The sequence below is a fragment of the Suricata suricatta genome, chromosome 11, assembly GCF_006229205.1.
Source record: "Suricata suricatta isolate VVHF042 chromosome 11, meerkat_22Aug2017_6uvM2_HiC, whole genome shotgun sequence".
Taxonomy (NCBI): Eukaryota; Metazoa; Chordata; class Mammalia; order Carnivora; family Herpestidae; genus Suricata; species Suricata suricatta.
Window position 1 is genome coordinate 19140170 of NC_043710.1, and position 13672 is coordinate 19153841.

Sequence of the window (13672 nt, forward strand, 5' to 3'; positions counted from 1 at the left end):
AATCTTTAAAAATTAATAAAAGCAGCTCATTCACATTCATATGGCAACTGTATACAAAATATGAAAGTCTTAAGTGCTCCATCTGAGTGGGTCCAAGCCTTTCTGTTACGGACCAAAGAAACGCAGTCCTAACCGACTGCCCCAGATCACTAGCGGGAGCACACACGGACATTCCCAGCTGGAGAGCCGCTACTTTCGCTCTCCGTGAAGAAATCTCATCAGTGAGCAAGGGAGTGGTGCTGTTAGAGAAAACTTTGGATTTTCCTCTACATACATATAAAAATAACAATCTCCAAACTTTGGCACTTTATGAGTGAAAAGTTAGCTGTGACACATCTTGGGACTCTTAGCATCTCTAACTGTGCTAGATGCTGGGAGCACAAAGAAGCGTGGTCTCCTGAGCTTACAGTGTCATGGGGTCAAAAGAAAAAACAGGCACTTCAATGTGTTTCATTTTCATTTCGAAATGATCCAGAATACTACAGGAGAATATCCTAAAATTGGGGAGATGGGTAGAAATTAGGTGAAATTTCCTGAAGGAAAGGACTTGTCCAGAGTGCTGAAGAATGCATAAATTTTGAGGATAGTCCCACGAAAGATTTAAATGTCATCACATCCCTTTAACATGCTGATTCATCATTACTGGTGACCAAAGAGCAAATTGTAAGAAAAGCTGGATATTTTTTGGTGGTTCTAATGGAATACATCATTTTATACAAAAGCTACATACATTAATGAATAGTACTGATTTCAAATATGTTCTTTTCCTTTACAGAAGTCCTGTTAAATGATGACGGAAGCTTACCTTTTTGGACTCAGTTAGTATAAGTTCCTCTACTTCCTTTGTTAAGACCTCATCTGGTAAAGTCTTAAGTTTTGTGGAGAGGAATTTGATTGCTCGTTCTCTAACAATGTCCTCTCCCTGAAGTATTTGGCTAAACAAGCCACCTAAAGTCCCTGCAAAACAAAATAGTTGTGTGTAGCAAATCAATTCTATACTGTAATGAAATTTCTCCATTTAACTCATTTAACCGTATTTCTTTTCCAGTGAGTTAATAAGCGTCCTGAATATCACTGATTCTGACTAAATTAGTTGGAAATTTCTATAGCCCCAACCATAACAGTAATGGTATGTTTTGCTCATGGATTCAGATTTAGTTTCAGAATAACTTTCTTTTTTGAAGGAGCCGGCGTGGCTCAGTAGCATCTGATTTTGGCTCAGGTCGTGATCTCAAGATTTGTGGGTTTAAGCCCCACGTCAGGTTCTGTGCTGTTTCAGAGTCTGGAGCCTGTTTCAGAGTCTGTGTCTCCTTCCCTCTCTGCCCCTTCCGTTTGTGCTTGGTTTCTCTCTCTCTCAAAAATAAACAAACATTAAGAAAAAAAAAGAATGACTTTCTTTTTTTTAAACATTATTAATAATAAACCCAGGTATTTTGGAAAATTTCTTTAATGTGGCAAAGGGGGCTTTCAAACAACTTAAAAAAATATTTTTTTAAATGTTGTTTTATTTATTTTTGAGAGACAGAGAGAGACAGTACGAGCAGGGGAGGATCAGAGAGAGAGAGGGAGATAAAAAATCTAAAGCAGTCTCCAGGCTCTGAGCTAGCTGTTGGCACAGAGCCCAACGCAGGGCTTGAACCCACAAACCATGAGATCATGACCTGAGCTGAAGCCGGACGCTTAACCGACTGAGCCACCCAGGCACCCCTCAAACAACTTTTTTACGTTTACTTATTAATTTATTTCTGAGAGAGAGAGAATCCCAAGCAGGCTCTGCAGTGTCAATGAAGAGCCCAATGTGAGGCTTGAACCCACAAACTGTGAGATCATTATCTGACTAAAAGTCAGATAACTTAACAGCCTGAGCCACCCAGGCACCCCTCCAACAAAATTCTAATGGAAAAATTTGATCTGTTTTTACAATTACTTGTGCTGGTTTTTTACATCACAAATATCTTGCACTAAGCAGCTTTTTAAAAGAACACTCAGAACCTTTATGAAATAGATCTCTGGGTGAATTTGACTTTATCCTTAATAAAGAACGCCAAGCTCCCCAACTTTTTTTTTTAACATTTTTATTCATTTTTGAGAGAGAGAGAGTGAGAGAGCAAGCGAGCGTGAGAGCGTGAGCAGGGGACGGTCAGAGAGAGACACACACACAGAATCTGAAGTAGGCTCCAGGCTCTGAGCAAACATTCAGCACAGAGTCTGACACGGGGGCTTGAACCCACGAACCGTGAGATCATGACCCGAGCCGAAGCCAGACGCTTAACCAACTGAGCCATCCAGGCACCCCAACTCCCCAACTTTTTAACACATCAAGCACAATTCATTACAAGAGGTGGGCTTACCTTTTGCATCCATCTTAAATATACTTAACAGGGCATTGTTCACTAAATTAAATTCCGCAGAATCATCTGGATGGAGAAAAAGTAGTACAATATATAAAAGGAATGAAAAATAACATTTGCTTCATTTTCAAACCTAAGATTCAACATAGTTTCTCACGGATTACACTAAGAGGAGACATGTAACTAAGCATTCTTCTCAGCTACCAAAAAAACCCATCTTCCCTATAAAGGTTGAAAACCTGATCTGCCATACCAGGAAGTCTTTTATGTTAAGATGGTACAACTAAAAAACTACAGGAAACAGGGGCAAAAAATCACGATGCATCAAAATTCCCAAAAGAATCCAGTCACTATGTCTTTATGAACAGAATTAAAAACAAAACAAAACACTAGGAATTAGATCATCACAATCCAATGTTTCAAACTACTGAATGAAAAAATCAATTTAATTTCTATCAAAAGTAGCACCTTCTGCCAAAAAGGAAAACAAAAAAGCTAAAAACAGAGTCACTATTTCAAAGAGAACTTACATTTAGATAAAAGGGTAATAATACAATTGCTTACCTGTCTGCAGAAGTTGGGTTAGTATATCTGCCACTCTGGGAAGATTTTCTCCAGTGGCAAACTGAGGCAGCTCTTTAATTGCCTGCCGTCGAATCTGAATATGATTTCAAACAAAAAATTAACCACATACTATCATCAATAAAAACAACCCCAACCTTTAAAGAAAACTAAATCTGGGGAGAAACCAGTTTTAGAAATAATTTGCTCCAATTTAATATTCAAGCTTCACAGAATCACTAAAACAAAATGTGGTGAAAGGGATGTTAAGTACAATTAACTGACTGAAGCAGACAGATCTGAGATCATAAACAACAGTTTATATACTGATTACATGGAACTGTTGCGTTTTTATTCCCTTTGAGCATATCCTACAGTACCCTGGAGAGGCAATCTCATATCCAGTAACTCGATTCACTTTAAAATTTCCCTACTGACTACTTAATACAACATTTGTAAATATATACTGTGTACTTAATCCCAAATACGTGGTCTTGGCTTATTTATTTTATTATTTTTTTAAATTCTATTTTTTTTGAATATTTAGTTTAAAAAAAAAATGGAGAAGTATATGCAGCAAATTGTGCATGGAATGTTGGTGATTCACTAACTGCATTTGAAAAGCCAGGAAGTAATAGTTGAAAGTTCTTAAGAATCTGTATCAGCAGCCAGAAATGCTGATGGTTAATTCAGTTCCAAGGAAAAACTTTTTTTTTCTTACTCTAGGCACCATATTTAGGGAAGGTGAAAGTATACAATCTAACACTTAATATTTTAAATATCTAGGCAAGTATAAACTGATTAAAAACTAACATTAGTCTAATTTCATGTGCACAACTTATAACAATCTATAAAATGTGAGCCACAACACATTTTTAACAGTGGATAACAGATAGACAGAACAAAATATTTTGTGATTCTAGGCACTTTTCGCAGCTGAAAGGTGGTGAAAGAAAATGTCTTCTCACTCGTAGATTTAAGCCTCAGCACTTCCCTGTGCACTGACCACGGCTCCTTCAGTGACATTAGCCACACACAGAAGTGTCTGAAAACAGCAAGTGAGACACCTGAAGGCTGGTTGAAAAGTATCAATCATAAACTTACTGATACGTCTTCATCCTCACAGAGGTCTAACTGTGCATTGATAGCAGAATCAGCCAATTCTGGAAAATGCTTAAAGAATTTCGGAATAAACTGAGCTGCTAATCTTTTTTCCTTTGTACCACCTTTCACACCATCTAGTATCACCTGGTAGGCATCTTTATGCTGAAAGAAAGAACAGAACAAAAAGGAAACACAATTTTTTAAGGATGGGAAGCTAAACAAACTTGTTCAAGTCTGCTTTAAATTAGTAAAATTTTATACAGGCTAAAAAATAGGGCTGAGTTTTGCAGTTTTACTGCTTAAATTGGACACCTACTTTCCTAACATCTTCTTCCCCCTCTACCCCCGCCTCTCACATTATTTGTCAGTTGGGGAAGAGAGGAGGATGACCTGAATTTTAAATGGAAAAAGCAAATAAGTCTGTTGATGCATCAACTTCACTCTAGTGATTACTGACCCTAATCCTGTGGCTGTGTCATGGTTAAAAACTATAACGATTATTGTAGAATTCTCAAAGAATTGTGTTACATTTACGTAATCTCATTTATATGTTTTTAATTAGCATCTTGGTGAATATGGAGAGAATACAATCTTGAAAATTAAGCAGTAACAGAAAAGGTAAGGTTAGGAAGTTTTTTCCCAGCCTCATATGTTTACAAGATGAAAATAATAATTCATTCTAGAAAGACAATTTTGGATTAAAACAGATTCTAATGTCACATTTAACTTTTTATAATACATTCAAAGTTCATTTGTTTTCTTATTAAAAAAAAAAACAAACAAAACTTCAGAAGTCTCTCCCTGAGATCCTCATCAATGAAGCGTCAACAAGTTCCCAATCCCCCTAACACACTTGCTTCCAAACCAGTTCTTTTATTAAATGACAATGAACAAGCTGGCAGACAAGAGTAATAAATACTGACTCTAGATACATCATCTTCTTTTTTTTAATTTATTTTTTATTTTTGAAAAACAGAGAGAGACAGTGCAAGTAGGGGAGAGTCAGAGAGAGAGGGAGACACAGAATCCAAAGACAGGCTCCAGGCTCTGAGCTAGCTGTCAGCACAGAGCCCGCATGGGGCTCGAGCCCACGAACCATGAAATCATGACCTGAGCTGAAGTCGGACACCCAACTGACTGAACCACCCAGGCGCCCCTAGATACATCTTCTGATTGGACACACGGGTAAAACTTCTAATTGCCATACAACAGCAAACATTATAATAACGACACCTAACGTGTATATGGAATAGTGTTTAATCTATTCACAGCAATGCTCCAAGTGCTTTAGATACCTCATGCCTTCAAAAAGGAAAATAACGAATAAACATCCAATCAACTTCAGTTTTAAAGTAACTGTTTATGGACAATACTACATTAAATAAAATAATAAGTAAATAAAGCAAAATACAAAGTTATTTAGGTATAGTATGATCCCAAGGACTTTTTTTTATATCAGAAAGTATTCTAGTATCAACAGCCTACGGTCACCATTAGATCTTTTAAAGGTACAGATTTTAATATATTCTATAAAAATACTAGATAACTTTATTTTTTGAGACAGAGAGAGAGCGAACATGAGCAGGGAGGAGCAGAGAGGGGGGGAGACACAGAGTCTAAAGCGGGCGCCAGGCTCTGAGCGGTCAGCACAGATGTGGGGCTCCAAGAACTGTGAGATCATGACCTGAGCCGAAATCAGGCTGGGCCACCCAGGTGCCCCGTAGATACTTAAAAAATTCATATATTGCCAACCTATCTAAAAACATAAATTCTAAACATCAGTTCTAAACAAACATAAAATTCCATCAAGTGACTGACAAATTTTAATATCTTAAACATAATACCAACTCCTAAATAGGAAAAATTTCTCTAAATTAGGTTAGTTTCCTAATAAAATGCAGAACAAAATCAGTCTTCAGGAGTTACTACTTCAAAAGTATATTATATCCTCTTTATTGCAAAGGTTTGAAAAATTACGGCTAACTTCTCTACCACTTCACATTCCTGTGGTTTGCCTCATGTCTTCTGGACAGACTTCATAAAATCAAAGTTTTAAATAGTTCTGACATCCTTACTTTTTACAGGGTATCACAGTCCAATTTTCTTTAACTCAAACAAAGCTTTACGTTTAAAGCCTTTTGAGGGAACTCCTTACATTGTCTGAAATTAAATGAAGAAACCTATGCCAACAATTCATCCTTTTGTCAAGGGAAAAAACCAAACATCTGGAATAGAATAAACAGGAATCATTAGTGACATGTACTGAAAACCTACTGAATGATGCTTTGTGTACATGCTTCACAGTAATCCCAGGAGTGAGGTGTTACTACGATTCCTATTTTTCAGATGAGAAAACCAAGGCTCAGTAAGTGAAACAGTCTGTCCAGAGCTTCATAGCTAGACAGGTATCAGATCCAGACCTGAACATAGGCTCTGATAGGCTCTAAAGTCAAGACCTATGCCTAACATGAAGCTTCTTTAAGTTCTGAGATCTTAACAAAGGAAGAGACAAAGAAAGCTCGCCAGATTTAGGACCAGGAAAGGCAAAATTTGAGTCCTAAATACAGGCTCCGTATAGGCATGTAAAAGGAGATATAACATCCCAAACACAGCAAGGCCTTTGGAAAGTTACAACATTTTAACATATCCAAACTAGAAATCAAATCTACCACTGGTAGGCATCACTTTCATCAAATAATTTCTATAAACGTTACTAAGAGACTTCAAACTCATTACCCTGTACGTTCTTCTACTAGCTCTTTTTCTTCTAGCTCTTTCTTGTAGCATGGGGACAAGACTTTTGAAGAATCTCCCTAAAGTAGTTATTCCTTCTGGTTTTCAAAGTAGGAAACAAAATAGAAGTGACATTTTCAGTGATCACAGTGAGTTAGTGACAGGAAGATTGTAACCACAATAAAGTACTCCAAGTACTACACACCACTGCCTGTTTTTTCTCTTCCAGTACAACTGTATAGTTCAGCTAGATAAATATGTGATAGTAACAAGAAGTTTTAATTGTAAATATTTTTAATGCATTTCTAAAATTGTATTTGTATATGCTTTTAATATCTAATTAAAAAAAGAAAACTAAAATATTTTCAAGTAAAAAGTCAGCTACAGTTAGATCTACATTCAGCAGATACTTATAAGATAAAAAATCTGTGATACTGTCAAAACACAACCAATATATAGAAGTGATCAGGGACGTGCCAGGTAAAGCCATGTTTGTTTGGGACCAGGATGCAGCTTCTAAGTAATAAAGAATTATTTTGGAGAAAGATGTAGTTTCAACAAACATATTTCTCAAGTGTGACATAAAAAGAAAATGAATATGCTAAGCTATATTACTTCTCCCTCAATTAATAAATCTAGTTTGTAATAGTAAATTAACACTTTCTTATTGAAGTATAGTTGACATACAGATGTGCAGCACAGCGATTTGACAATTCTACATATCACTCAACACTCACGACAGTAAGTGTAGTCACCATCTGTCAGCATCCAACATTACCACAATGTTCCTGACAATTTTAATACTTTTTACAGATTTTTGAGGGAATCTGACTCGGTCTGTGATTTTTAGCTTAATCATAGGAAAAAAAGGCACCAAAAGAGTGCTATTTCATGAAACAGAAGTCAACCACACACTTCTGCACTCTGAAATGCCAGCGTACTCCGTTTAAGAGAACAAAGGAGAAATCAGGGTTCAGGCATTGTATTGATTTTAGCTAGGCCAACTGCCCCTGTCCCTGCACAGATATCTGGCATTTTTTTTTAACTTAAAAGAGTTGACTATATAATACAAAACATCTACACTTAAAAATTAAGTAAATTCAGAAAAATTAGAAACAAATATAAAATACTAATGGACAACAGCTTACTCTATTATGGCCAGAGCACAGTGGAAAGGCAGTCAGGGAGGTAAAGGAATACTGAGCAGAGCAAGGAGACCCGAAGGAGTAACAGAGGCAGACGTGGGGGAAGGGAAGCTGACGAGCAGGTGGAAAAAAGGAGGGAAAGGTTTTGAGGTGTTCAATTTATTACTCGAAGTTTGCTTATTAGAAAACATATGCTTGTGGCTCAAAGACATGATGTGTGAGTATATAAAGTTCTCATCTTCATTCACAAGAGACAATCCTTGTAAACGGGTTTCTGTTTCATGTATATTTACACAGTACAATAATTACATTTATATATGATTATAGGACATGTTATACTAGTTGTATAATTATTAACTTTACTAATATAATTATATAGTTATAATATATACAATTAATTGTATCTGTTGTATTTCTTCAACTTTAAAGAAAAAACGTCTATTGAAGTGGAAGGTACAGTGCAAAAAGAAAAACAAAAAAATAAGACGATTTAACCCTTAACCTCAAGACTTCATAACTGAGTAAGGGAATAAGAAAAGCCCGCACATGAAATAAAATAAAATAAAAACATGGTATTATACACGAATACATGGTGCCAAGGAGGCTCCTGAAGAGAAAAATCTAACTTGTTTGAGGAAAAGTAGCTGAGAACCTCGGGGGACTTGTGCTTTTGCTGATGCTTCCAGAGAGCGTTAATTTCAAAGGGGTACTGAGGGCAGAGAAGAGGGCACTTCCCTCGGCAGCAGCAAGAGCAACTGGGGGTCTCAGCTCTCTGGCAAAGGATGGAAACTAACTAAATGTCAGAAGGAAGTTCTAGACTACAAACTCAAATGTGGCCTCAGAAATGTCCAGATAGGTACCTGCCGGGAACCTTAACCCCTGACTGTAAACCTCCTAAGATAACATGGAGGTCAGGCTTTGTTACACTAAGAACCTTGAAGAACGGTCAGTGGTGTTCCTTCCATTAAGTTGGCTCTTGCTTTTAGTTAAAATTCACATGCAGGTTCATGAAACCCACTATCTTTTTTGGTGAGAAGTTTTAGGAATTGTCTCTAACAGGAAAAGTTACTGTGCCACAGAGCAGACTTGGAGCCATCGTGGTTTAGCCCGCTTCAGTCCTTCCAGAATTCACTATCTGAGGCTGAGAAAATCACTACCCTTATTTATGCACAGGGCTTTTTGTCTCCAACAGGTGCCTGACAGCTGTCACTACCATGTCATGAAGGTACTGATTTCCCATTGTGCGAAGGAATCCTGCTAAAATTTTAGCACCTGGCACAGTGTTTGGTACATGATACGGACTGAAGAAATGTATGAGTAAATGAGACTGGGCCCTCAACACAGTCTGCGTGGAAAAACATCCTTGTTTTTCACAAACTTCTGTCTCCTAAGCCGTCTTCCTAAATTAAAAGCAGAGTTTTGCCTTGAGAAAGACATTTTTGACCTCTTGAGGGAGAACTCTCTATCTCACCTGGTATTAAGACTAAAGATGACATTAAGGGTGCCTGGGTGGCTCAGTTGGTTAAGGGTCTGACTCTTGATTTCAATTCAGGTCACGACCTCATGGTTCGTGGGATCAAGCCACGTTTCTGGTAATCAATCCTGCACTGTGAGCACAGAGCCTGCTTGGGATCCCCTCTCTCTCAAATAAATAAATAAATAAATAAATAAATAAATAAATATTAAGAGACTAAAGATGACATTAGGAGAAAAATGTGAGCGACTCGCACTCACTCACTCATAGTGAATACATAAATTCCAGTTTGGCTTCTGTTTGCCCTAACATTCTCTGAGTAGGTGGCCCTCAACCTTTTTGCTGTCAGCAAAGAATGAGTGGGGGAATGTGTATATAATTTCCAAGTTTCCCTAAAAAATTCCTGATACACCTTTTTTGGGAGAGCAGCATCTACAAAGTGACTGAAAATCACTGTTGTAGGCTTTACCCCATCTCCTCTGCTGATCAGCAACAAAAACAAACTCAATTTTTGGTAGAACAGTTTGCTATAATCTCCCTCAACTCAGTCACAACGGTATCTTCATCTTTCCAGGAACAACGACAAAAATCAAAATATGACTAATCACAGTTTTCCCAATCTTGTCTTAACGGGTAGAAAATTTCTCCTCCAGTACTGACCTAACACCCACTCTATATGTGTCTACAAGAGACTTAGTATACTTCTCACTGACGATGTCAAATTCCCTACTGAAATGAAAATATGTACTGAAGGAAAATGATCTAGCACTTCAAACTGGTAAATTTACAATTCTAGATTAAGCTTAAATAAGGTCCTGGCATCACAGTTTTATTGTTGTTTAGCTCAAAATAGGTTTACCTGAATTACACATGTCCAGAAAAAGGGGCTGAGAGGGCAGTGCCACAGCCTTGACAACGTTAGTAGACTAAGTAGGATCTTCCACTCCTTACTCCACGGGACGTGTAAGCAGACGAATGACATTAAACTCTAAGTACTAAAAAGATAACGCATAGAATTTCTAACAACAACGACCAAGATTACCTCTGGGAGAGCCTGATTCTTTTCCTAAGAAAACACACACACACATACAACCCCCAACTCCTTAAGTTCAACGTACTGCAGTACTTGAAAACTCACAAAGAAGCCTGCATAGACGATTCAACACTGCGGAAACTGTGTGTCTTGGGGCAACCACTGCCGAGAGCTCTTGCCAGACAAGTCTATTTAAAGCTGCACTCTCCGCCGCCCCTCCCCACTGTCACTGCACGGTGGTTATATTTTTCTGTACTACACTTTTCTTATTTATCAGTAGTCTCCCTCACAAAAGGTACATTCCGGAGAGCACCGGTAACTTTCTGTCTTGTACCTCCAGTGCGCGCACAGCACCTGGCGCTCAAAAATGTACTGAATTAATGAAATCGTTAAGTCCTTGTTAAAATCTGGGCAAAAAGGCACCTCCTCTGTTTTTCACAAACTTCTGTCTGCTAAGCACTCTTCCTAAATTAATAGATTTTTTATTTTTTGGCCTCGAGAAAGACATTTCTGACCTCTTGAGAACTCTCAATCTAATCTTCCGCCGAGCTGAAGTCCACCGTAAAGAAGAAAAGACTTAAGAGCAATCTGCAGGGCAAGGATCGGGGCGAGAATTAACGGGGGGAGGGGGGTGGGGCCGGCGAGGCTGAGTTAGGAAACGCCACGGCGAGAAAACGCTGGTCAAGGGACGCAGAGGAGGAACCCGGGACCGGGACCCGCGCTCTCCCTCGGCGAAGCGGGAGTCTACACTCCCAGTGGGGCCCACGCCGACGAAAACAGCCGGGGCGGCTGGGAGCCCGCGGGAATGCGAAGCAGCAGCCCCCGCCCGGCCCGGGGAGCGTTTTCTAGAGGCCGCGGAGCGCCGGGCCCTGCAGGCCGCTCGGGGACATACCTGGCCAACTTGCTCCGTAGCGTCGGCTAAGATGCCATAGTTGCGATAAAGCTCTTCTACGGTTGGCATGGTGAGCGACAAGCCCAGGGCCCGCTCCTGCTGTCCTCGTCGTCGCCGGCGCCACCGCCGCCTCTGAAGTTCTCCAAGCCCGCGACCCGCACTATTACGCCTCCAGCTGCCGCCAGTGCCGCCGCCAGTCACCGCGCTCAGGGCGGCTCCGCCCCCAACGTTTACGTAAAGACTTGCGCGTCGGGAGCGGCCTTCATTGAGCGCCGAGGCACAGTTTATGGTTCTAGCGCCCTCTAACGCTTGGCGGTGCAAAAAGCGGCAAAGATGATTGAGCTCAGACTCCTTTGAAGGATTGTGCCTGGCTAGGAGCTCTTGTTGGGGAGTGGAGGAAAACACAGAGGTGCGTTTCTGTTCTTTAAAAGATCTCCCATCGTCCATAAAATTGTTATTAAAGGGAGAAAAATAGAATGAGGGAAGGGAGTGCTTCAGGGTTGAAGCATTAAGCTATAATAGACAGTAAATTTCAAAGCCAGATCAATTTGTTTAGAATATACACAGCCAATGGTTACAAAACATTCCCGGGCTCTGTTACTCCTCCTCACATTAAGAATATCGAAAAGGAGGGGCACCTGCGCCTGAGTGGCTCAGCACAGGTCGTGATCTCATGGGTCATGAATACGAGCCCCACATCAGGCTCCTTCAGCGTCAGCACAGAGCCTGCTTTTGTTTCCTCTGTCCCCCACTCTCTCTCTGCCCCTCCCCCACTCATACTCTCTTTCTCAAAAATGAATAAACATTAAAAAAAAAAGATTGGGGAGTAAAGGAGAGGAATTGGTGAGGTTTTGTTTTGTCTCTGAGAGAGGTGTACTTAGCAATGTCATTAGCTTAGGGAAGTTGTTACCTCCTCCCCTGAAGCCTGGGTCCCTTCTCAAGAGCCTGAGATGGGGTTCCTGTAGTTGGGAGATGGGAAAGAGTGGTGCCTGACACATGCCTGAAAAAGGTTGAGTTCCTGGGGGTTGCAGAGTGGAGGTATCCATGTTGGGACCATCGCGCCTTCCCAGATTTTGCTGGAGGAAGGGGGTTGGAGTGATTCCCTTGTGCCAGCTATGGGCCATGCAACCATGAGAGAGAGAGAGAGAGAGAGAGAGAGAGAGAGAGAGAGAGAGAGATTGAGATTGAAAAGATCAATTCAAAATCCTCCAGGAGTCTGCTGCGAGGGTGAGAAAGCCCCGTGACAAGAGTCAATGGCAGCAGAAAGTAGCCAGTGATTAGGAACAACAACTTAGCGCCTCATGAGAGTCCCACAAAGTAGCCCATGTGAAAGACCTGGTTCTCTACCAGGCCAGAGAATGTCTGGAGGACTGCAGACCTCATGTACTAATTTCTCCCCTCTTCTCACTCTCCCTTTGCCCAGAAGGGCTCAGAAACCACCTTCCCTTCAGTCAGGGAGGAGAAGCAGAAGGGCAAGACAGGAAGGAGGCCCCATTTGGGGCAGAGGAGACCTGATTGTAAATCAGACTTGGAGTTTGGGCCCACTTGTTGGAACGGACATTTTAATTTCTGACCAGAGGACTATCTTTTAGCAAGAGTGAGCAGAAAAGCCATGGGTCTGCCAGAATTTCTTTTTGGGCCAGAGATTACTCCACCTGAATAAATTTTGAAGAGATAATGCAAGACAATAACGAAGGTGTATTTTGATGACATCCCTTGTAATGCCCAAGGTTTCAATATCACCCCCCAAAACCAGAGACCACCAGGGAGACCGAGTCATGCATGCAAAAGCAAAGGGCAGTTTTATTATGACTTAGGCTCACCGGGCCTAGGTTCGGTCTCACAGACCTCACCAACGCAGTGGATCCGTGCTGAGAGCCCCGAACAAGGGCTGAGCAGAGTTTTTATGGGGTTCAGGAAGGGGAGTTACAGGAAACCGTGACATCCAATCATTATTGTACAACAGGCATTGGCAGTAACTCTAAGCATACACATTGTCCAGGGTGTTCGTTACTTTTGGCGGGACCCAATTACAACATTTAGAGTACCTTTAAAATCAACCAATTACAGGGCGAGCCTAGGGTCTTGTTTGGTGACTATCGGGTTAACTTTAACATTAGGTAACAGGGTCCTATCTACAGGCCTCACCCTTAGGAATGTGGAGGGTGGTTGTTGGCCTTTCCTGATTGGGTGTTGCGAAGGTGGTCTCTCTTGCTCTAGGCAATGTGTAACTGCCTGTTAGTTTTGGGGAACTGAAACCTAGGCCTTCTAGAACAGAGGGGAAACTTAAAGCCTGTCATGGCGTCTGTTTCATTTAGACTCGCGTTCTTACATTCCCCCCTCTGTCTTGTAACTGACCCAATCCTGGGTAAGTCGAGT

The 13672-nt window shown here is 40.5% G+C and overlaps 1 protein-coding gene and 2 long non-coding RNA genes across 4 annotated transcripts in view; 2 read left to right on the forward strand and 1 right to left on the reverse strand.

Moving 5' to 3' along the window:
• Positions 1-1026, forward strand: part of LOC115306865 — a 9773-nt gene extending 8747 nt beyond the window's left edge. The window contains exon 3 of the long non-coding RNA XR_003915464.1: positions 776-1026. This is a non-coding gene — a long non-coding RNA (uncharacterized LOC115306865). The remainder of the gene's footprint in view (positions 1-775) is intronic.
• Positions 1-11504, reverse strand: part of API5 (apoptosis inhibitor 5) — a 27139-nt gene extending 15635 nt beyond the window's left edge. For both annotated transcript variants that reach the window (XM_029957444.1, XM_029957443.1), the window contains exons 1-5: positions 11294-11504; positions 4017-4178; positions 2916-3009; positions 2352-2417; positions 806-957 (exon numbers count right to left, since the gene is read on the reverse strand). In XM_029957444.1, the coding sequence (XP_029813304.1) occupies positions 806-957; positions 2352-2417; positions 2916-3009; positions 4017-4178; positions 11294-11362 (543 nt within the window). In that variant the 5' untranslated portion in view covers positions 11363-11504. The remainder of the gene's footprint in view (positions 1-805; positions 958-2351; positions 2418-2915; positions 3010-4016; positions 4179-11293) is intronic.
• Positions 11474-13672, forward strand: part of LOC115306868 — a 19932-nt gene continuing 17733 nt past the window's right edge. The window contains exon 1 of the long non-coding RNA XR_003915468.1: positions 11474-11702. This is a non-coding gene — a long non-coding RNA (uncharacterized LOC115306868). The remainder of the gene's footprint in view (positions 11703-13672) is intronic.